General features: G+C 36.5%; 1 protein-coding gene across 3 annotated transcripts; it reads right to left on the reverse strand.

Annotated features, from left to right (window-relative positions):
• On the reverse strand, nt 1-25,690 carry SPDL1 (spindle apparatus coiled-coil protein 1). 3 transcript variants are annotated; one of them, XM_062587240.1, is made up of 13 exons: nt 25,635-25,690; nt 23,798-23,958; nt 21,324-21,507; nt 19,743-19,919; nt 18,968-19,162; nt 18,518-18,667; nt 17,780-17,878; nt 16,763-16,873; nt 14,306-14,446; nt 11,404-11,513; nt 10,235-10,422; nt 8,925-9,270; nt 1-683 (listed from the first exon to the last, which is right to left on the reverse strand). In XM_062587240.1, exons 3-13 carry the CDS (start codon nt 21,480-21,482, stop codon nt 533-535), a joined length of 1,827 nt encoding a protein of 608 aa, XP_062443224.1. In that variant the 5' UTR covers nt 21,483-21,507; nt 23,798-23,958; nt 25,635-25,690; the 3' UTR covers nt 1-532. The 3 variants fall into 3 exon arrangements, with proteins under 3 accessions (XP_062443224.1, XP_062443223.1, XP_062443222.1); XM_062587239.1 differs by lacking the exon at nt 1-683 and adding an exon at nt 25,065-25,186 and having other exon boundaries at nt 8,720-9,270; nt 25,635-25,678; XM_062587238.1 differs by lacking the exon at nt 1-683 and having other exon boundaries at nt 8,720-9,270.

Genomic DNA, 25,690 nt, shown 5'->3' on the forward strand with positions numbered 1-25,690 from the left:
AGTTTCAAAAAAGTACTATCTCACAAAATGCCTAAAAAAGTTCACATACACCTTCACAATCAAGTCAATCTCAGAGTTAAATAATTACACATTAGAAGAAAAAGTTAAGAAACTTGAATTTAGGAATTGGAAGAAATTCAGGAGCAATTACACATGCCTCAACTGAGTCTTGCATCAGCATTGTTCAGTGAACTCTCGCTCAGAGTTGACTCCCATTTTATTATATAATAGAAATTACATAGCGAGTTCTTATCATTGAGAATAGTAGTACGCGTCACAGAAACAACACTGAACAAACATTCAGTTTTATCCAAAACCGAAGACAAGGCAATACCTTCAGGTCACATTGCCAGGGAATTTAATAGGTGACCTGTCAGAAGTTAAAACATCAAAAGTGTAGTCATACCCTTCATAAAAGAAGGCAGACAGACATCTAAATTAGGAACCTGTACATATTTGTGCAATTTAAGTTTACTCAGTAATTCCTACCGAAGCAAAACTCCAAATTAAGTTCCCTCCAGAAATGCAAGTTTTATTGCTGAGCACATTGTGTTTCAGGAGCTGGCTTAGAAGACACATATAATGTGGTGTATTTTTTCTTTTTTGTTTTCTTCTCAGTCATGATTACATTTTCCTTCTTCTCTTCATTTTCGGCAGTTTCAAGTCTGGATTCAGCTGTTAACCTATAGGCAAAGCAACCATTCTAAATACATATTTAGCTTATATAAAACAGAGTTAAAACAAAGCTTTAGGCAAAATCAACAAGCCAACTAGAAAACAAAAAGTTCAGCCATACATGAAGATAGAGAAGTAGTTTCAGAATGAGACAAAAATAAAGCATTTTTTATACCACCCCCCCACATTTCATCACTTTGATAGCATGTGTATGTGTGTTTTTTAAAGTCTTATCTGCTGCAGTGGTAACAGGTTACGATTACCCTGCCATCTCTTTCACACAAGATGTGAAAGAGATGAAAGCACAACTCCAACCAAGTGAAAACAAGTCCCAGCAACATAATACGAAAGAGAGAGTTGAACACTTCGTATTAACAACAGGAAAAAAATAGGGACCAAAGAAAGCAACATACTAATTCCCAGACAGATTCTGTGCTGCTACCACCCTTATCTTGATTCATGAACATCTGAAAACATAGTAAGTTACTTCTCACTTCAAGCTGTAAGTTGCATCATTTTTCCAGTGACAGGTGTTAACTCCACTATGTGCCTAAAGAGCAATACAGTGTTAACTACTGCATTGCTTTTAAAGAGGCAACTTAAAGATTTAGACCTCTGAGCTCAGCTGGATGTATACATTATTTAAGAATTACTTAAAGAGCTTACAAATGACTCACTAAAACAAGTTGCTAGCTAGTGGTATTTACCCAACCAAATCAGTCACAACCAGATTGCTATTACATATGATTATTCGCACAGCAAAACAGATTATGGCAAATGAAGTTATTAAACATCTCTTTACATAGCAATGCAAATTCTATACTGGTTCACTGCCACTTATCTTTTAAAGGAATTCCCTAATAACTGTGCAGGCTTCTAGTGGTCTCAAGAACATCTGTGTATTACAGACTAACCTAGAGCCATCTACAGCTGCTTTCAATAGCGCTTTTCCAGACAGGAACAGCTGCTGCAGTTGTTAGAATCTTCTGTAATATTACAAACGTATGGCAGATGAGTACAATGGGTACTCTGAAAGGAACCACAACTGAAGAGTTTTAGGAAACCTAGCTACAGATTTTTCATTTTCCTTCTTTTTTTTTTTTTTTTTTTTTTTTTTTTTTTTTTTTTTGAATTTCCCTCCTACATCTATCTCTACACACAAATATATCAAATAAAGCCTTCTTAACCATTTTTAAGTATGCTTCGTATCTTTTTGTACAAACATTTTCCTGCAAGCACTAAGTCAGTATATTGAAGAACTGTGCATTTCCCCCAGGTGAGCAATGTTTGCTCCACCACTCACTATAAGAAGTCATTCATCCCATTAAGATCCCTTCTACTCAAGAATCTTTTCTGTTCCTAAACCCCTCTCGTTCTGAGGACTAACCATTCTCTCTTGTCCTCTGGTCAGCTGTCACCCCATTTTAGGTGTGCAGCAGCTTCTAAGTACAGAGTCTCCTTCTTCATCCTCTTCATCCTGCCATTCTTTTACCTTACAGAACTGAATACTACCCCAACCCCCTCAAAAAAAAAAAAAAGTTAGGCTAGTGGCCAGAATTTCCAACAAGAAGTCCCTGTGCAGTTAAACAGAAAAAGCAAAACCTCAAAACACAAATCAAAAAGCCAAATGAAATTAACTAACTTGAAACAAGTTCTAAACCAGCATAACTGGGGTTATACAAAATACTGCTATTTTATAGTAATAAATAATTATGTTAATGCAGAATGTGCTACCTCTAGAAAACAAATTCATGTCAGAAACACCACATTTTCATAAAATGAAAGTGCACAGATACTACACTTCATTATTTCAACAGAAAAGAAAAATTTCATTTAAGCTACTGATACACGGCAAAAATGTGTACAGAAGTCAACATACAGTAATGTAATTTCCTCAGAATAGAACCATGTTAATAAATATCTAAAAGTTGTTAAAGGATAAATATTGACTTGTGAAAATGAAATGAACGAGCCATTTCCTATTGGTAAGGTCCCGCTCCCTACCCTCCTAAGAAAAAAAAAAAAAAAAAAGAAAAAAGTTCTTTGTATCTATTATCTGGATCAACAATAGATCAGCATAATTTGCTTCCACTTACAAAAACCTTAGTTTAAGGTAATATATGCTGGGATACTTAGAAATGCCTGAAGATTCGAACAGCCTCTGAGCTTTACAGTAGCAGAGAAAAGATAATGCCTACAATTCAAGTAAATGAATGCCAGCAACTCATGCCAATCTCCAGACTTTTCATGCTTAGCATCTTGTAGTTGGTCTGCAAAATGCTTCAGCACTGGTCGTTCTACAGCCTAGAAGGGGTTGAACCGTTACCATGGTTCCAATTGTTGAACCAGTACCATGCCAAATCCAATTTTTGGAAAAAATGTATGTTTTAGTATGTAATAGATAACATCTGCATGCTGCTACATGTAACACTAAAAAGAACAAATTCCAGCAATTCAGCAAGCTCAGAGAACAGCTAAACATTTTCTTTTGAAATTAAGTCTCAGACTTCAGTTAGCCACAAATTTTTTTTTTTCCTTCCAACAATCAGCCAGTAGTAACATTTTACATTATCATATTTTTGAGCTCTCCTGTGCAAGTCTGTTACAGTAGGGAACAGCTATAGCCTCAAACCAGCTGAGTACTCCTGCTGTTTCTTTCAGAAAAGAGTTCTGACCCAAGAAATATTGTTTATTGTTTGGAAAATCTCAAAAGATCACTTCCTCCATTTGGTTCACCATGATGCAACAGTGTGGTTAAGTGTCTGACTCAATGACTGCCTAGACTGACGATGCTGGCAAGTGAGTTTATTTATTTATTTTTTTTTTTGGGGGGGGGGGGGGTGGAGGGGATGGTCAAACTACATTGCTAGTTGGAGGCAATACTACTAAGCACCTTAGAAGTCATGAAAATCTGTACCTCCTTTTCAATATACCACCACGCTCTACCTACTACAGGACACCTCTCACTCCCTTCCTTTGTTAGTACAAATTTCAAACTTGTTTAAGAGCCCCAATATCTACTACTGCTGCAGTCACCCTGCAAATAGGGGTTGCTTCGACTGTGTGCCTCAGTTTAACTCTAAAATGGATATACTTCTTAGTAAAATACTTCAGACAGATGACAAGTTATGTTTAAAAGAGCAACTTTAAAAGTTTACATTATAGTCAAGAGTTTAGGAGGTCTGCTCTTCACTAGCAGGAGGAAGAAAGCTTCCCCAACACAACAAAACCACGCAACTTAAGCGGCTTTCAAGAGTAATTGTTTTTTTCCAAGCTTAAAATGCAAAAAATTAATCCTAGTAGCACTATTCCATTTAATTTTTAATATAATCATTTTGTATAGGTTATTCCTATGTTAAATATACAGACATTTAGAATATCCCACCTTTGATTATATACTTCTATTTGCTATGCTGAAAAATCAAATGAAAAGCAGTCTACTCTAAATACATTCATTATTCTAAGTTACATAACCTATAAAATTACCAGAGAAAACTGTATTCCCTTTCCCAAACACCTATGACACACCTCCAAGATGTAAGGCATGAGATCAACTGATAAATAAGCTTTGTCTGAAAAAGTTAAATCAAGTTCTTTGAAACATATGTCACAGTATAAATCAGGTGAAAATTACTATTGTAATCCCAGTTTACCTATAAAATGCCAAACTGCCATTTGTACCTAAGCAAGCAATATTATTATTATTAAAAAAAAAAAAAGATTATTCAGCTCATGCTGCCCTACAGCTCTTACATGGACTGCCTTGCTGACTACTCAGCATGATTTGAATTTTTTATTTAGGAATTTAACTTGCAATCCTTGCAAAATTGCATGAAAACACTTCTGCATTTTTCAATTCTATCATACAGTCTGCACAAAAACATACAAGTTCTTGTGCTTACTTTAGAATTCAACAACCCTCTTCTCCATAAGGAATCTTCAGCTTTGTGAGAATTTAGACCATAGGAAACTTTCTCTTGCTCATGATTTCAGAGTTGTTGCATTTGCAGTTAAAGTCATACATAGGCCAAGTGAATATGGGTGGATACACATATAAACTCGAGCTTCGCTGCAATTTTTAAGGTGCACAAGTTAGCTCAAATGACTGCATGAAGGACAGCTATCCCTGAAGAGGTAATCTTAACTTCAAAGTGAATCTACTCTTGACCATTACAAAAAAAAAAAAAAAAAAAAAGATGCCATCTCATTAACACCTCCTCTTTCGACACAGTACTGTTTCCCCTCAGAAACTATTACCTCTTTTTGCTGCTCGTTTTCACCTCTTGTCCCCTAACTGTACCTCATTACTGTTGCCAGTACAACTCTGCTTTGTTGCATGGTTCCACAGAGACAAGGCACTAACCCAGGTTAAAAAAAAAAAAAAAAAGAAAGAAAAAGAAAAGCCGCAAGTAATTTTGAAACTCTTGTAAGTCTCCAGACAAAGCCAGTTCACACAGTATCCCCTACAGCACCGGCACATCCCATAAAGCATTTGCAGAGGGAAATTGATGGGCCAGAAACAAGAGCAGAACTATTTAAATGAACACTTCCAAAGAAAGAAATGTTTGTAGAATGATGATCTGATTCTACCAAGCTGCAACTTTGTAGTCTTGATAAAGGCAGTGTAACAGAGATTCTTTACACCCATTTAGGAAGATTGATTAGTCTCATCAGATGGGGCTTTACTTCCTGAAAAATGATGCCATGCCAAAAACAAACATTGTTATCTAGATGCTATGCTCAGTCAAATGGCCATAGGCATTCTGTTAAAGAACCATCTGAAAGAAGTCCAGAAAAGATAGATAATGTTTATGCTATTGACTTCATTATCTGATTTAATAGAGCAGAAACTTTGGGCATACAATTGCTTTTTTAGATCAAATTGAAGCAAACAGCTTCAAATATACATGCAAACTAAGCTCGTCAGTAAGAGCTGAACTTGCTATTTCAGTTTCAGAAATTAAGAACAGAATTTCAATGCAGAAGCACCTTTTTATAGATCAGCTGGCCTAACAGAACATATCACTGCCTATAAACTTTTTATTGCCTTTATTATAACAGCAGTCGCAGGTAAAATATATTTAGTCTAAACAGTGTTTTCAATGATTACAGTTCTACCATAACCTGATAGTGTATTCCAAGCTCCTTTTAAATTAAGCATTTGTAAATATACACATACTCATTGCACATACATCCACATACACTACTTTTTAGTCAGAAGTTATTTAGCTTTCCTTTGTTAAATTATATTAAGCAAGACTCTTCATCAAGCAATGAAATCTTTCACCCATATTGGTATATGCTGATCACCTCCTAATCTAGGAAGACAAAGCTTTTCAATACCATTTGGTAGAAATGAAATTTCTAATTTATTCACAGTTACTACAGCTCTTCTGTTCACTGCCACCTTTTGTGGACTAGCAATAGCAGAACTAGACAAATTATTGCACAACAAACCACTCAAGTGCCAAAAATAACCTCCAGTGACCACATTAGCCTCTTCAGCTGCAGCATCACACCATAGTTGGACGCAAAATAAATCACTTCCACAATTATCAACCAACCACGCAAATGCCGGTTGATTTCTTCTCTCCATAACCTTCCATTTAAGTCCACAATCCTGCTCAACTTGCCCGTACTTTGTGCCTTTGCATTTAGCTATAATTCATACATAGGTTTTACCATATCCTAGAGAAAACAGTCGATACGTTCTTGCAGTTTTTAAGAACTCAACTTCTCAAATATTCAAATTCCATCATGACTTCCTATCTCATAAGACATCAGAACAGGTTAGGGTTAAAGTAAGTCCTTATCATTAACTTAAGATCACTAACTGGGGATTTAGTTGTTCATTTATGCAATCAAATATGAACAGAACCTATCTAGATTTGCCTTTTATAGGTTCTTACCACCATTTCAAATGCCCCGAAGAAAAACACGTGGCAAATTAGGACTCCACCCTGAGCTATTATTTCATCTTCTTCTTATTGTATCTGATTCTCTGCCTCCAAATATCAGCTCCATAAAGTAACTTTGTCATTACCTCCTCTGGTAGTTTGCCTCTTCAGTTCATGTAAACAGCTTCAAACAATTCCTTCTTGGCAAACATTGTACCTTCCTTTCCAGAGAAAATACAAACTAAATTATATTTTTCACACCCCAATTGCATGCTATTTGTCTCTTCATGCGCACAGATTATCAGAACTCAACATTATCACTATGCTATCCAGCCTCTCCTATCAACTTTCACCACCCATTTTTGACCTCCCTGCTCTTTCCTCCTGAGTAACGCTCTCTGCATATTTGGATATAGCTATTTAAACTGCTATTTCCAACATTCTTTCCAGACCACTTCAGAAGATGGTGCTGTTCCGTTGCACTGTTAATTGCATCCAACAAAACCTTAAACAATTGATCCAAAATGAAGCATTAATCCAATTACTTCTGAACGCCCTTAATTTTTAGGCACAGTGTACAGATTTCCATGTGTATAGATATTTTGCCATCTTTGATGTTAGCTGCCATTCCAGATTCAATAAACTCATCTGAAAGGTATTTATTATTGACAAAACCTGAATTATTGTTCAAGTAACAATACTGTAGTTACCAGCCGGGAAAGAGTATGCTATCGTACCACATTAAAGGTTCTTTAAGCTTTCTTTTTTCTATGTTTCAATCCAAGTCATAGCCTGTTCTGGAACAAACACGCCCTCTGGAATGAGACATATCTTGATATGTCGTTTTCTCTACTCAAAGCATTTAAATTTTAACTCGTTACACTGCTGCTTTTAGGAGTGTCAGTAAATGATACTATCACTAGTCACTGATAACATTAATAAGGCTTCTTCAGTTCATCTCATTACCAGTCATGTCTAGAATAGAATTTTTCTAAAAACATAACAGTTTCTTTAGATGTTAAATTTGTAAATTTACTTATTTTGGCAATCTGCAGAAGCCTCATTGGATGCTACATGAAATCTGTTGAGTATTAAGCTACTGATACTGCAAACACCATGAACAGCCCTCTCTGTAAGCAACAGCCAAAATACTCATTGAAGGAGAAGAATGGAAACTTAATTGTGCAGCAGACAAGAACATAGCTTTCTGGACCAGGATTGTTTAAGGCACTCTGGCTTCCTAAACTCTTCCAGTTTCTCCTCCCCACCCTCGTATCAGCACGATGTTACGTCTATTCCAGAAGAATCAAATAAAGATGCAAATTCAGGTTTCATGAAACTGAACAAGTTGAAGAAAAACTTCATCGTACATTTGTCAACATATCTATTCTTATCTCCCTGAAGGATGGTTTAAAATCACTTATGTGCTGAGATACCAGATGTATATAAAATCACAACCTAAACTGTAAAGATGCTTGAAGGAAGGATGGGGAAGGAAGAGAAAATGCGCTTGTTTTTAGTAGCGGACATTAGCAGACTAAGCTCAAACCACCTAACAGTAGCCCAATTTTTTTTTTCCAAATATCCAATAAAGTTTGGATGACTTAGATTAGGAACATGAACAGGAGACAAAAGCATCAGCAGGGAAAAAAAGCAGCATTCCTTCTACCAAGGCAGAAAAGTTGGAGCTAATTGCTGTGCTAAGTTACTATCTATCAAAAAATAACTTAGTTCAGGGAAAAAGCTTGATCTTGGTTTAAGAGTCATGATTAAAAACTGCGATGCATGCATTATAAAAGTCAATTCTCCATCAATACAGGTGAATTAATAGCATAATTAAACATTATTGTATAAAATGCAAGTTTTGTTAACCCAATTTATATCAGCAACTATTTAGATTTAAAATTATTTTCAGGTTTGAGGTAAAATCTGAAAGCTGGCAGGGGCTGGAACTAGGTATGAAACTGAAGCATGATACCTATTCACATTACTCAGATATGCGACCCAGTTGTATGGCAGCTTTGAATGAACCAAGAAAACAGTCCTCTTAAAGTAAGAATAAACTGAGTGAACTACCATGCTACCTGAATACCTCAAACATTGTAAAGCAATGGGAACATTATTATTTTGAAGATGCTATTACAGTGTTAAGAGTCCTTTTCATTAGCCATCATTTTCATCTTTCTAAAAAGTTTTGAGAGGCTGAATGTAGGCAGCTGGAGCTGAGGAATTACACTGCATGCAACACTTAGGAAATAGATAAAGAATTGGATAGCATAGTTCATGCAGCAAAAGAAGAGAGATGCAGGTCTTTGCTGATTGCCTTGAGCATACACAGAAGCTGACACTGACCTGGGCACAGCTGAAGTCAAAGAACTATTTCCATTTCTGTCATGTGAAATACAGGTGTCATGACACTCATCTCTGATTTTAACTCTCTTTTTTTCTTTTTCACCTTCCACTACTTTGTGCATTGCTTGAAGAGCTAAATCTATTGGTGGTGCTTCAAGAGCATGCTTTTTTGGAGAGGCATCACTTTGCTCTGAATTCTTGGAAGTCATCTTGATTTCTTCTTTAGTTGGCAATTGAGTGAGAGCAGTTTCTTTTGCAGAAGTATTTTTGCTGTCCAAGTATTCACAGGTAGAGTCCACTGGAATCTTCTCCCTCCTCTTTTTAGCCTTAGTAACTTTAAGCAACTCTAAGAAGGAATAATGGAATATACTGTTTGTACAGAAACACAACTAGAGTTCACCTACTGTCCACCAACATGTTCATATGAGCTATTAAAACTGATAAAAAACACACTTCACAGTGCCAAAAGCCCTGCAATAATTCTTTATAACCAATACATATCCCTTAAAGAATGCATTCTTCAGTTTTCAGTCTGTTACCACCAACACAAATTACCACACAAAAAAAAAAAGTTCCTCCCCATCACTTTTACCTTAATTTTTACCAAGACTTTCAAGTACACATTCTGATCAACATGTATATGATCTCAGTTATTTTATTTCCATTTTGGAGGCTGTTGAGGTAAGCTTCCAGCCATTAAGATTTTAAAAGAAGTCTTCAATAAAACCTTTGGTTTTGGACAAGTACCAAAACCAATGCACTCATTTCCCTATTCATCTTCCTCCACAGATTACAACTCCCTTGTGTGTATAGATACACATGTACTAGTTGTTTTTCAGGTGGGCCACTGTTGCCAAAACTTCACCTACATTAAGGAAAAACTGATTGGTTCAGCTTAATTTGTTTCGTATTTATGACAAACCTCACACCAGCAGCTTATATTCAGAAAGTCAATACTTCCCATTGACACAGATACCACTACTATTACAGAAAGGATCTTCTGAGGATTTCTTCCTACGCGTGTTCTACTATGCATAACTAGCTATGTTTTAAAGCCTCAGAACACTAATTTTTTACTCTTCAGTCTAAAATAACTGTTAGCATACATACTGAAGTAAGATCCTCGACCAATGTAAGGTTTTATTACTTATTTCAGTTCATCAGTTTTTACACCAGGTTATTATACAGAAGGCAACCATTTTAGTATTAGTTTATATCTGGAAAGTGTCTCCATAAGGTGAATGACATCACTATGAGATGTTGAGAAGATCAAATACATTCTTTCTTCCATAAAGAGAAGAAATGTTTACCTTCAGGTTCATACTTCATTTTTAGTTCATCCAGCATAACTCGCAAGTTCATATTCTCACTCTGACAAGCTTGCAAATGCCTCTCATTTGTGAAGAGTTTCCTTTCAACTTCTAGGACCCTTTGGCTCTCATACAAAGCTTTCATTCTCTGCAAGGATAGTTCATTTCTCAAGGTTTCAGTTTCTTTACTGGAGAGGAGCAGAGGAGCAAATTATGTATTTACTAAACAGACAGGTTTTTTTTAGGCAGCAAGTACTAAGTCAACTAAACATTCAACTGCTTGACATGAAAGTCATGTATTTATATATTAGCAGAGTAACGTTATCTGGAAGCAGTCTTCTAGTATTGTGAAAGTTGCCACTTAAAGTCAACAGCAAGCAATAAATTAAGCTAAAAACAAAGCTCTACACAGAAATGCACACATACATATTTCACTAGTCTGAGAACTTCCCCTAGTTTACAAATAGTCTATTAGGTTTAGCCTGTGCATAAATTATATAAACTTCTATTCATGACAGAACAAGCTTTAAGCAAAGGTAGTACCTAAGTAACTATCACAAATGATAACAACAATGAAACAGGAATCCCCTACAGTAGATCAGTATCTCTTCCTAAGAGGAGATAGTCTCATCTGAGGGTTTAAAAACAATCCCAAGGCCACTAACTGCTACAAAATTTCTAATAAATAGATATGGAATTCACTACCAAGAAAAAAAGCTCACTTGTATTAGCCAGTGAAAAGTTTCAGGTGTTATTATTTAGATTTTAGGCTATTTTCAGAAAAGAGAAATTTTTACAGCCTGTAAGTTTTAAGAAAATTCATGAAGATACTTTATATGTTAAAGCAAAACAAAGATACCATCTTTTCTAAATAACTATCAACTATCTTATTCATATCTAACACTGCATTAACAGCTTATTTCTAAAAAGAACGAACAAATTAATTTTGTAATTATCTGTTGCAACAATAGAATATAATGACAATTAGAATACATCAAAGCTCCTGTTACGGAGGATAGTTCAGCAGCACTAGACAATGTGCACAGTCATATATACAGCCAATGGACTACATATAGATAAATACGAGAGTGAGAATTAAAAAAAAAAAAAAAGCTAGAAACTACTCAGACTACAACCAAAATGTATGCCTCAGACCCCTAAGCACTTACTTTGAGTTGTCAAGTTTCATTTGAAGCAAGTCTGCATAGTAACCATCTTCAGATTCCCCTCCTCTTGAACTAGTACTAGCTCTGGATTCTTCTGTATTCTCATATAAGATCTGGCAGAAGAAAGAGTATCAAGTTGTCAACAATTAGTGAAATTTCTGAAAGACAGTAGCTTAGTCCTTAAGTGAAATTTTCATCCATTTCTACAGAGAAGCCTTCTTTGCAAAAGCATTAAATACACAGGAAATACTAGTTGGTTACTGTCAAGAGCACTGAAATTGACAGTTCTCTCATTCACTATGGTGAAAAAAAAAGTTATCAACTCCAGAAGGTTTTTAAGTAGAAATATAAAAGAATACCTTTTTCTACTTCCAAACACAGAAAACTTAACATAATTACGGGGTATTTCCTTCAGCCTTCATTTCTGGACTTCAGGAGCTGAAATCTCAAAAGGTAAGTAATCTCAACAAGATATATTCAAAGACATGAAGATGATGACCACTACAGCTGCAAACTTGACAGGAAGCATCACTACCAGTTTAAAAATTTCTCTGAAGTGTTATTCTCTTCCCTTCCCATTAGCTCACAAGACAGACTCCTGTACCAGAGACAAATGCTAACCTACAGAAAACTATGGGAGATTAATATTTGGATCCTAGAAAATTCTGTAGCAGCACACATTATCTGGTGAATTTTGATTTACTGAATGATAGATAACTGCAGATTTTAAGAGTTTTCTTCCAAAACCCAGAGCAATTTCACACGACAATTTCGATAAGATAAAATTAAGATAATTTTGATCTGGACTAGGGCTCAGACACTTGTCTGTACAACAGCAAGTATGTCTGAATCAAGCATTGTCCTCCCCAGTACTTAGGCAAGTCATATGGGGGGGGGGGAGGAGGAGGGCGCAGTTAGAGTAGTATACTTAGGTTTCAGTTACACAAGCTGATTTTTAGAGGTTTTCTACGTTAAGTGCTCAACAACAAGCTGAAGTGTTTCTTTAGTTTAGACCAGTTATACTCACATGCTATTGTGGCAAACAAAAGAAAATAAAAAGCAGTTAGAGAAAATGCTAGTTGATGCTGCGTGAAAAATGCACAGGGGCCAAAACCTAGGTAACAAGAAAAAAAAGACTACAGACCTTCTGGTCTGCAGCATCAATTCAGTTAAAAGAGAGTAGATCTTTCAAGTGGTTATGTCTTAATTAGTCAAAGAGAAAGGCCTGCACATTTTCTGATGCATAGATTTTTCTCCCTTTCTTTGCCTACCTCAAATTGCTGACCAGTTTCCCTACAGGTTGAGTTAGCAAAGGTACACATACACACAACTGAAAAAAAAAACTTGGCAATAGAGTTAAAGTTTGTTGCTGGGCATAGATTTAGATAGATAATCTTACACTATATGCAAAGATTTTTCAAGAGAAAAAAGTAGTAACTACTGCTCCATCTAGGTTCAAATGTTCATGTGAACACAGCCACTCATTATGACCTGTGCATAAAAATTACTGTTTGTCAGTGTTTGAAGTTTCCAAAAGTCCTAGAATAAATTTAGAAATATTCCATAAAGCATAGAAAAACACATTAACACATTTAAGAGTGCTACTGCTAAAAAACTGCCTGAAAAAGTAAATAGAACTAACTGCTTTAAGTTGGACTTCATAAGTCATAAGGTAAAAGCAAACACGATACAACTTCTGCTTCTGTCAAGAACACAACCAATGACAGTGAGTAGCCTTTTATTGCTGATATCGTCATCTAGAAGTGTGATCAATTTGGTAAACTTGATCCACAGTAAAAATGCCATAGATGTATTCAACTTATGAAATACATCAATTCTGTATGTGACATTGCAGTCAAATTAGTATATTTTCAGAACCAACACTACTCAGATTTACAGCTGTCCCATGTATTCAGTGAATGACATAAGGCTCTGGAATCTATTTGATGTACTTGAGGTACTTCTGATAGCTATTTGAAGCCATCATTCCATGTCCTGCCACTGTTCATAGCCTTAAGACAAAATAAATGCCAGTCAAGCTTACAGATGACAAAACTGGTGAAGCACCAAGCAATCAAGCTGTCTTGACTGCTTATTAAAAAGGGGTCAAGCCTAGCTTTATGCCACTTTGGTTAAAAGCACAATAGAGTACACTACCCTGTAGAGCATAATCCTAATACATAAGCTAATAAACCCGAGTTCACAATCTAAAGCTGTGATAAGAAGGCCCAAAACCAGTCAGTGAGTATGTCAGACTAAGCAAGCCTTACATCCACACACATATGACCATCAAAAAAGATTACAAATAGAGCACTTGGATGCACTACTGTATTTCTCGCCTTCTAAATTATTGACAAGATGCCAAGTTGCAAAAGAGGGCTGAAGAGGGCTCGGAAAAGTGTCTTACAAAAATGATAAAGCAATTCCATCTGGCAAAAAGATAGTACTTCAGCTACAGAGTCAAAATGTCTTCACAGAAAGGAAATAAATGATTTCTAGTCTCAGCTATATTAGAAGTCTTGGCTACTTATAAAGACTAAATATACACAGCAAAGAAACTACTACAAAAAATGGCTAAATACATTTTTCATGTCTTCCAAACTAAGGTCAGATGTCTTGGCTCAAACAGTTGAACACTAGATATAAGTATTAAAAATACAAAGGTGTGACATAGGAACACAGATAACTTATTCCAAACCAGGAAAAAGGAATTTTTTTTTTTGCTTCTCTGAGCTTCAGAAATGTGTTGTTCAGATATAAAGTACAACACTGATAGTCAAATAAAGCCATGAGTATCTTTTAAGCACTTCATGCCTGAACATGGCATTTAGATATTTCATAAGGCACCTTCTCATCATTTAGCTATTCATTATAGGACTTCTCCACTTCATTACAGACCACATACCTTAAATTTTTCAAGTTGCCTTACTTTCATAAGAAGATCTTCAATCTCACCATTCTTTTGTTCTAACATTGACTGTAAGCGTTCCAGTTGCTCAAACTCTGCCTGAGAACCTTTCATTTGCAGCAATGTAGCCATCTGCAACTGGATAAAAGAAAAACAAGATTCTCAAAACAAACATTAAGTGTTGGAACCACTTACCCAGAAGCGTTTGGGAACTACAAACCTCAAACTTCACCTACTAGTCATTACTTTTCTGATCCCAAATGCAAAAGAGCACAGGATGCTTAATTCAATACTCAAAATTAAACCCAGTCCTCTCAATTATCATAACAGATGATACTAATAATCTTTAAGACAGCCAAAAAACTAACTTAAGGAATACACCTGAAAGTGCCACATATTTCTCTTTAGTGACTAAGTAACCTTTAATATTCTGTCAAAGATGCACACAAAACACTTGACGTTCAAACCTTGAGCACCAAGCTAACTGGAATCAAACTACAATCCAGGCTTGTTTATCCGGGCTAGTATGCCTGATACTATCAAGAACTTCTTATCATATAAGAAAAATCCTCTAGTTTACCAACCATTTTTGAGGCCCTGATTCTGAGGTATAGATAGCATTTTAAATTTGCATTCTGTAGTATTCAAAGAATTTCAGCTAGTTCTATGCCTTCAACAGAAGGCATCATTTCAAAGAAACATCCTCTGTCATTACAAAAGAAAAAATTTACCAAAGAATTTTAGGTAGATCTTCCTGGTATTGTTAACCTAACAATATTATAACATACGAGTTTTAATACATTCGGTTACAACTGACACATTAGATATTTAAGCAGTTGGAGAAACAACATAAAATATACTCACGGCAACATTTAACAGGCTGTTAGTGATACTGTACCATTTTTACCAATCTAATCAGTATTGATAAGGTAACACTGTAGGACAGTCACAGGGAAAAGATTAACTGAAACACTGTAGGTTACAGATTATCAGAGAAAGCTAAAAAAGCACTTATTTCTAGAGAGTAAGAGATTTCTATAGACTCTCTCATGTCAAATAAAAATATTCATGTTTTTGATGCATCATTTCCTTTACTAACCTCTACATAATGTAGGGGGCAGGTGAATGTTTAATTCACTACCAACTGACTAACACTATCCTTTCATATTCCAAGCATGAAGACATCTAACCTTTTCCCGCAGCTTTCACTTAATAGAAGAGCCCACTTTCTAAGTGGCAAAATCACAAACTGTAGATCATCCCCATAAAGGGAGGAAAAAAAAAAAAAAAAAAAAAAAAAAAAAAAAAAACACACACACACAAAGAAACTCGAAGGGATAAAATGGCCTGCATGAAGTACTCTGGAAACCATAAAACTTCTGCAGAAGTACCATTTACTTTCTGTTCAGAAGTTATTAGTAAATGCCACATTCAGACATTTGGGCAACCAAATGCTTTTACAACACCATTTGACTCAGTCGCTGAATGAGCGGAGACCAGTTAACTACACGTTGAGTTTTAATGCATAGGATCACAATAAAAAGCACAGCAAAGAGAATCCTAATAAAGATTTAGGACAGGAACTTCGGTAATACAGGTCTGTATCTCTAGCGGTACTCATTATTGTCAGAGTTAAGCACTTGTCAGACAAACTGTGTGACCAAATACTGCCTTAAAACAAGAGGATCCACCCTTGTTTTGGGCAATCACAAGACCAACATGAAACAGAAGTTTTGCAGCATAACCTTCACAATAGCTTGTAAAAGAGCTTCACTAGCTAGGTTTCTCGATCATTGATGTTAGATTTTACTAGTTAACAATTTTCATTAACCAATGAGCTGCTATCCTGAAGGACTGCCTCAACTGGATAGTTTAAGACACTGACTTTTACTCTTACACTAAGTACTTTGAAAAGCAGGACAGATATGGACAAACAGGACAGACAAGGAAGCAATCCAGTGGTGGGTGAGGCAAACCAAACAGCATGATGAGGGGAGAGAGGGAACCTTTCCCTTTTCCTGAAGGCAACATTCACTACTGATAACCTCAGTTAATACACAGGTAAGTTATTTATACAGTACTAAGATTAGAGAGGGAAAGAAAAAAGCAATTGTCAAGACAAATGAAATGCTGCAGTTTGACTGACAGGAACCCTTTTTGAGCTAACAACTACTACTAACAATGTCAGCTTAGTACTTTCAGTATAATTCAGAGTTCTAGCACAAGAGAGGTAGTGCTACATGCAATAGAAAAACGCTATTAAATTCAAACAGCACAATGCTATCTCACTTGCTTTTTCTCCTTTTTCCCCCCTGCCAACCCATACAGACTGCTGCATCATATTTCATGCAGCAGAGCATCAAGGCAAAAGGAATCAAACTCTGTAGCCTGTGTTCTAAAGCATTCCTTATCAGACCCCAAGAAAACCCTGATGTATTACAATAATAGTCATACCTTCATTCTTTGCAATTGTTCTCTAGTGAATGCGTGCTGTTTTTGTAGTGACTGATATTTTATTTTCACACTGATCAGCTGTCGTTCCATTTCTGCCCTACGGTCCTCCACCTACAGAACATTGTTAACAATTACTACTATGAAAATTATAGCACTTGTCACTCGGATGCCGAATTTTACCACAAGACTGTTATCCAACGATCAATGTTGGCTTTGAAAAATAACACTTCTCTACTGAGTATTTGAAAATATCTGCCATTGTCATTATTTCTGAGATCGAAGTCAGTAGACATTGCTATTGCAGCTTAAGTCAAATCAATAAAGTGCAATGGAGGTTTTTCTTGTTGTTCTTTTGCTCACAGAAAAAAAAAAAAAAAAGAAAGTAACATTAACTGCTTCACTAGTACTGTAGCACAGTTTTGTCCATGGACTTCAGTACAAATTATTTGGAAAAAGTATGAACTACAAATCAATTCAACAGATTCCCTGGGTGCGGTCAGAAGACAACTTTCTATCCACTCAATACCAGCTTAACTGTTAATCCAGTACTAATTCAAAAGACCTCCCTAATGCTCAAACATCCAGCCATTTTCAGTAAATTCTTTAAATTGGCAGTTATTATCATTTCTAACTATTTAATGTGCTAACTTAGGCATTAAAGAAGGGTCACCAGCTGAACAAATTTTTTTAGTGCTAATAGCTGCAGAGAGAACTGCCACGAACCTTCACAGCCCCTTTGTCTTCCACTCTGAAGCCCAAGTAAATAAGTGATTCCATTAAGGTTGCCACCTCCCCAACTTTAGAGCAGGTTTAATCCCAACCCCCACTCCCCAAAATTGGTCAGTTCCCAGACACTGTTCAATACCAAAGTAACACTTGAGGAATGGAGACTCAAGCCTGACAGATCAGACATAGATGCTCTAATATTTTCAATGCAACATAATAAGTAAGATTTATGATCAACTATTTCTTCTTCTCTCCTCTGCACAATCTCAGGTATATGTGGTATAATTGTACCTCAGCAAAGAGAGAGTTGCCTTTACTTGTAGGGTCCAAAGACTGCTGTAGGGCATGATCCAGCTGAACCTGAAGCTCTTGATTAGCCTCACGAGCTTTCTGGATTTAACCAAAAATATTAGTCAATTTTTAGATGCAGTGTATCTGATTCGTAAGTCAGATAAATTTTACCTCTTTTTCATTTCCAATATTTTCATCACAGATTTTATCTTGTACCGCAGTATTTAACTGTGCCTATAGTTCTAGTCAGAGACAAATTTCTCACTACACGGTTTAGTATTTTGCTTGCTATTCAGGACAAAAGCAAAATTATGTCCTTCAAAGGAAAACTAGGGTATTTATCAATTCACCTAGTAGTATTGAGATAAATAGCCTTGCTGTGGTAGTGGATCTCAGATTCTTCACTCCTGAGAACAAACTTTGAGAAGGCATTCAGTAGGAACTTAAAATGAGTTATATCACAGTGACCTGCGAGAAGCTCCTGTTAAGAAGCTGAATACTGCTATGAAAGACATCCACGTGCAGCCTTCCAAAAGATAACGACAACATAGAGAGTATTTTGCAACAGGCAACACCAATCTAACAAGATGCTGTTAAGCCAAAACAGCCGCCAGCCCACTTCTATCTTTTCTCCCTCCCTTCCCCAAACTCCTTTTCTCATTTCATTGAGAAGCTAGCACTAACCACTCATTGAATTCAGGCATTATCCAATACTATAATATAAGATTAGCAGAATACCTCTAATGCATTACAGTAAGAAACAACTTCTTTTTCCCTCTCTTCTTTTTCTCCCTGTAGACGCTCCAGCTGATTACGCAAGTTGCTATTTACAAGTTCCAATTGTTCTTTACTGTACTGCAATTCATTCAGCTTCTCTTCAACATTGGCCTAATCACAAAAAAATCAAGTACAAAATAATAAGCTTACAAAACACAATTTTAAGAAAAGCAGGTCCAAATGAGCCAAACAGGTCTGTTCATAGTAATTTTTTTAATTCAGAATAGTATTTTGAAAAAGAAGCTGCACTCAGGTCTGGTTGTTTCAGTTATTGTTCATTCTGTGGCTATTTCCTTACTGTTAAGCCAAGATTAAGTAGCAATACATACACAGCACCTAAAAATGAAATATGCGAATTGACTTGATCTTCAAGTAGCCTACATTCCTAATAACCAAGTACTAGTCACACACCTTTACACTTTCTAGTTCAGTGAGTTCCATCTGAAGATTGAGCATTTCTGAAGACATGGTCTCATGTACACGTTCAGACATCATATGCAACTCCTCTGATTTGGCAGCAATTATTTCCTTCTGATGATCCACTTTATGTCTCAGTTGTTTCTCTGTCAGTCGAGTTTCATCTAGTTCTGCTTTCAGGTTCTCCAGCTTAAAGACAATTGACAACCCAGTGATACCATTTATAATAAAGTTCTTAAAAAGCACAATACTTCTGTGATCAGAATGTGAACCAGAAGTATCTTTAAAAACACAACTGTAATCTTTTAATAATAATCTTTGAAAATTGACGTAATTCGCAACGTAACTATGTAGATGTTTGGTAAAAGAAAAGAACAAACAAGCTCTTATCCACAGGCCCATAATTTAGATAAAAAAAAGATGTTGTCAGAGGCGTAAATTATGCATGTTGCTAACAACAAATGTATAACAAATACACTCACTTTGTTAATTATCAACAATACTTGCATTAAACATTTTCTCCCTAGCTCCAGCTTTAATAAAAGGTAATATTAAAATTTCAATTTTCTTCCATAACAAGTAGTTTTTTTTAAAAAAAATTATGAGCTTAATTCTGAATCAAACTACTCAATTTATATGGCAAAAATAAGGGCTACACAACATAACTATTGGTTGTATTTGTTTCAGTAATAAGTGTGTAATCATGAATTCAATACCTATTATTTAAAATACTATTAGCAACATTTTAGCAATATGTTAAGTTCCAAACCTTGTTTTTAAGGTCACTGATTTCTTGTCCATGAAGCCTGGCAAGCTGCTCTTTCTGTTTATCCAGTTGCATGTTTTGCTGTTGCTTGAGAGCATCACATTCAAAACTCAAGCTTTCCAACATTCTATTCTTGAGTTCAATTTCTCTCTGAAGAGAGTATTTCTCTTGCTCAAATTTCTGAAAAAGTAACATAAAGTCTAAATGTAGCATTCACAAATGCTTGAAGAACAATTTACTAGATACAGTCTCAGAACTGAGACACTAGCTGCTTGAGGCCTTCAGCTTCACTGCTGAAGTGCTTCAGTTCCAGTTAGGGAATTGGGATTTTATACATCTGTTTCAACATAAAATAGTCTGCTTTAAATTTTTAGGGCTTATTTAATTATACAACAGTCTTTCATACAAACTGTGTATTTCTTCCCACTCAAAGTGCATCTTTTATGCAATTGTAACAAAAAACTTCAGTGAGAGCTTGTGTGTAATATTTCTACCACTAGTAGAACAGAATTGTCACAAAAATTGTTACAGTGTACCAAATCTTTTCCTACTATTGAGCAGATTGACTCTGGTAAAGACATTATAAATGTCTACCATTTTGTGATAAATCCCATTAAATTCTCAAATTGAAAATTGCTTTCTAAAAATAGCTTATATCTAACTCAGATATCTTTGTTAACAATGAAGGGCAGCTTCATTTTACTCCTTCATTCAGCTGTGCTTCCATTCCACTTGTGCTTTACAGCTAACTCTCTCACACTAAGCCCACTAATGGCAAACTGACACAAGTAAGTTATTAGCGTTCATTCAAAACAGCAGAGTGATACAACTCTTCTCCAGGTGGTGACAGAAACCAAACAAATATTAGCTCTATGACCAGGGAAGGGATGGCAATCCACAACCAGAAGCAGACCAGATTAAAACAAATGGTAGATCTGAAGCATGGGCAGACTAAAAATCAATATTGAATGTTTATAAAAAGTAGAAGAGATCCAAGACTGAAAGTGTCTTGCAAAATTACTAAAAAAAAAAAATTTAAAGACTAATTTACACTGCTCTTTTCTAACCTGTAAAGAAATGTACTAATTAATCTAGAATTCCTTGGTATTCAGAAAACGTGAAACCAAATCTACTATGGAAGAAAACAATTTTAAAACTTTAGTTGTAATGTTATTGTTCCAGCTTTAAGTAAAACAAAGTATATAGGCAGAAGATATATCAACTGGTACACATGCATAAAAAAGAAAAAAAGTCTACGCTCTAAAACAAATTTACTTCAGCAATTAATATCCATTTCACATTAGATGCAATTAGTTCTACACGAAAGTGAACGCAACACCCATATACCAGTCTTACTTGGTATAAAGTTGGCTATAAAATCCTGTCTCATCTAGCTATAGCTGTGCCCAGTATCTCAGAGCAGAGATTAAGAAGTCCTCCCTACAAATACCTGAATGAAAGAAAGCTTTATTAAAATTTATCTAGAGTCTAAAAGGCACTAAAACATTTGTGCTTTTCTGAAAATAGTTAAATTAAAATCAAAATTCTTGACTTTTTTCTTATTCCAAAAGTATGAAACAGCACCTCAGTTTTGTCAGTCAGTTCACGACGTGTTTGATCCAACTGATTTTGGACTTCACTTTGAGATTCCAGTAAATGCAAGCCATACTGTGCTGCCTTCCTTCGTTCATTCTCTGCTTCCTTGAGTTGCTGTCGAAGACTTAAAATGGTCTCTGTCTCCATTTCTCTTGCTTTTATTACTTCCAGACTACAAACACAAAGCAATTAACAAAACCATAAATACACTGTAATGAGTTACTATAGTTGATCTGAAAGAAAATTTGGGTTCTCTCTCTTAATCAGGACATAAGTATATTTCTGTATCACTGAGAGATGAAAAATAAATAGCTCATTAACAAATGGTCTTGTGAACTGTGAGCCATGTGCTCTCTCTGTAAATCTGGTTAATATCTTATTCCTCACTATATCTTAAGTGATAGCATGTAGTGAAATAGCTCAGCAAGATATTCCTAGAAGAAATATAACCTCAGATGGTTGCTCAAGGAATAGCTGCTGAGTACAAAGGCAGCTACATCCTACAACGCCAAAGTCAAACAGCTTACAGAAAACCGTAACATGTCATAAGCTCATAACAAATTTAAAACACGTTTTGAACATTTTATGCCATTACTCCCACCCCAGCTACAAACAACAAGGTAATCTATTCCAATACATTGGTATCACCAATGGTGTGACGGTTTAAAAGTTTCTACCTCACCTCCCTTTATTAAGGGCAACCTGGTGGGAAAAAAATTAAACAATCAAACAAAAAACACAGAGGCTGGACTAGGTAGAAGAATTGTCTTAAACCGAGTTCAAATGCCACTGATGGGACAAAATACGGTCCCAGGCTGAGAAGTTAAGCCAACAGCAAAACGAAACCTTCACTACTTTCCATTGAACAATACTACCAATGAGTTTTAGAGGTAACTGAAGGAACCCCTAGCTAAAGCTATTTAGAATAATTGGATCATAAGGTATCTTATATGAAGCAAAAATAAATGCGATGTGCATATGAAATATTCTATAGAAAAAGATTATCTAAATAGTCTTTATCTAAATAATCCACAAATTTTGTGTTAAAAAAGATAGTTTTAACATGGGCCATCTCATCCTCCTCTGCTTTTCTAGGGTAAGCATAATGCTTAATTGTGTCTTTCACCCCTGCTATCAACTTTTACCCAGGTTACATGCTTGCCATGTGGCAAAGAGATGGTATAGCAGTACATGCATGTTTCAGGAGATTCATCCACATCTATCTTCATATCATAAGACATAAATAAAGGTTGCTTTTGCAGGAAGAGGTCAAAATAACTCCCTCCTCCCCCTCCCCACCCTCCAAAAAACAAACAAAAAAATCCCCCACTAACTAAAAGGGGTCGAACTTCATGGTTTCATATGACAGCCAGCTCCCAAACCTAGTACCTAGTAAGCCTGCAAATTGAAGAAAAATCCTATTAAGATAGAAATCGCCAAGTGATTCACACTCTGCACTACATAAACCAAGAATTTTCTCCTAGCAGTTACACAGTGACAACAGTATACGGCTGGGGAAAAAAAGAAAAAAAAAAAAAAAGAAAAAACTTTGCTATCGATTTTTTCAAAGCCGAGGTTCATAATTTCTGTTTCACTTGCTCCTCAAATTTAAAGTCATTCTTTACTGATGATCTTACTCAGTGTTTTCTGTTCTTGTATATGCAATTTAATTGCTACCATTTCTTATTGGTATGTATTATCCTTGTGAATGTTATAAGGATGCTTGTCTTAATCTGCACAAAATTTCAGCTTGTTAAAAAAAAAAGATATTAAGGAGTTATCACCACACTGAAAACGTAATGCCTTCACATTTTGTTTGCTGACTTGTACACATCACAGGTACGTCTACTAGAGTTTCACAACCTTCTGTTTAAACAGAAATTTATCATTTTGTCATACAAAAATCCATAATGCCAAAACTGTGCTACTTTCTTGCACAGTGAAAAGACAGAAATTATCAAATTCTATTTTTCCTATTTTTAAGTAGTTTTCTTGTTGTCATTGAACACACATCATGCACTTGATCTGGCCAGGCTCTGAAACTTCAATTTTTCATATCCATTCACTGCTACGTTTGAAACACTAGCTTTGCACACTCTTACTCTTAATAAACCCCAAATTATTGAAAGACAGGTATTTGGCATACCTATAATATCTAGAAGTGTCAACAATATTACTAGCACAAGGACACCTACACTAAACACTGTATAGAATTTAGTAATGAAACACTTGATAATAAGATTTGTAATGTTACAAACATAAGTAGGCGAGAGCTTGTGGTATGAATTTGGTATGAATCAGACAAAAGAAACTGATTAATCCTTATTCATTTCAAAAGCAGAATTAAAAAACAGTACGTTTATTTTCTGATCAAACAACAATAACACACTAAGATTTCAGATACAGTAATTTGATTGCTCCTAGCTTACAAAATTAACTTTGAATGACATTTTTAAACTCACCTTCAGAAGTCCATTTAGGTCTTTCTTGAGTTTATTCTCTTAGTCCATCTTTTCTTTTTTTTTTTAAAAGAGCAACAGTTGTCTAGTTTCATGAGTATAAACTGCAGTTACAGCAAAGCTCTTCATAACAGTCCTTTTCTGAAACAGCTTGATGCCTGTGGCTGCCCATGAAAAATGCAGATCAGTAGTTAAAACCTCATAGAAATGCAAATCTTATTCAAATCTCACTTGAGGCAGCTGTCAGATAGTTGAGAAATAGCCAGATTAGGCAATGTTGCCAAGGAACAGATGCTCTGCAGTTGACCTGTAGAATAGAGAAACGGGCTACGCCCAGGGTCATCTCCTTATAGCATGTATTTCATTTTTAAAGTTTTTTGGGGAATTTTATCTTTGTCTCCTGTTCCTTCAGTCTCTTTTACACTCCCTTCTAATTTTGCATACAAAATCTCTGTATCCTAACAAACCATATACTGAATACTACCTAAAAGATTTTAGGTTTCAGTTTTTATTTTACACCAAAAATATGGAGGAAAAAGAAATAGGTGTCCTACTATAAAAGAATGTATACACACTATGCCAAATATCAGGAAAACAAATGAATATGGCTTTTCTGACACTGTAGGAGCAGAGAGAACCTCAACTTTATCATCTGTTCTGGAGAAGATTAATCAGAGAGCGCCGAGAAGGTGAACAAAGGTTCACAAGCCCATAATGTTACAAAGGGAAGTCACTGCGTGTAGTTTCCTACTACACACACAAAATTATTCAAGAATTGTTTTAAAATAAATGAATTAGCTAACAAACCCAAGATTCAAAACAGAATTAATCAGTTTTCATACTCTGCTGCTTACACAGAGTTCTAGGTTTTCAGTCTCTGGGGAACAGTTACATTTCAGTACTTACAGCAAAGATCAAGACTACTTTTAAACATGGTATTGCATGCTCCCTCTAGTCCATTTACATTTGCCAGCATAAGGAACTGTTTCCAACCCTGAGGAAGCAGGTGGGCACAACAAAAACCAGTCTCCTCGTATCTGTTAAGAATTGCTAGTTACTCACTTTCAGTTAGATATTCTGAAGCCTTTTATGACAGATTCTGCATTGAAGGCTCTGGACCTTTTTTACTCAATCATTTAAGTACTTCTCGACAAAAATAACAGGGAAAGAGATGAAGAGCACTCTCCCGGCATGCAAGCCTCCTGCTCCTCTCCAAGACTAAACTGTTCCCCCCCCCTTTATACTAAGGACAACTAATCACTTCACCAACCTCTTCAGAGGTACTTGCAGAAGTTTTCTGACCGCTCCCATAAACAGTAACGCAATTTCTCTCCCTCGGAGCAGGCACTCCCCTTCCCACTCATTTCAGTTACTCAAACAAGACCACTTCACCTGTTAAACAGACACACTCAACCACGACGACAACCTGAGGGCTACTCAGCTGCCACAGAACGTATGATCGGGCAGATAACTAAAGAAAAATCCGACTCCAATGCGAGCTTTCAGCCGCGACAGACCTCTGGCCCTGCCAGCGCTCCGCCCGGCAAACGGACAAGCGGCGAGACCGGCAGGGCGGCCGCGGCGAGGGGAGGGGAGGGGAAGGAGCGGGCTGACACCACGGGGCCCCCACCCACTGCGGCCCGGCCCGGCCCGGCCCGGCCCCCCAGACACGGGCCTGAGAGCACGGACGGGCGAGGGGCTCCGCACCCAAGAGCCCCGCGGAGCGCCGCCGCTCCACAGCCAGGAAAGCGGCCGCGGCAGCCCCCGCCTGCGAGCAAGGAGCCAGCAGGAGCCCCCGCGCGCGGGAGAACCCGCGCTGGCAGCCGCCGCGCGACGCTACCTCAGCCCAACGGCCGCGCCGCCGCCAGCGCCCCCGCTGCCGCCGTTCAAAACGGC

This window comes from Rhea pennata, chromosome 14, assembly GCF_028389875.1.
Source record: "Rhea pennata isolate bPtePen1 chromosome 14, bPtePen1.pri, whole genome shotgun sequence".
Lineage (NCBI taxonomy): Eukaryota > Metazoa > Chordata > Aves > Rheiformes > Rheidae > Rhea > Rhea pennata.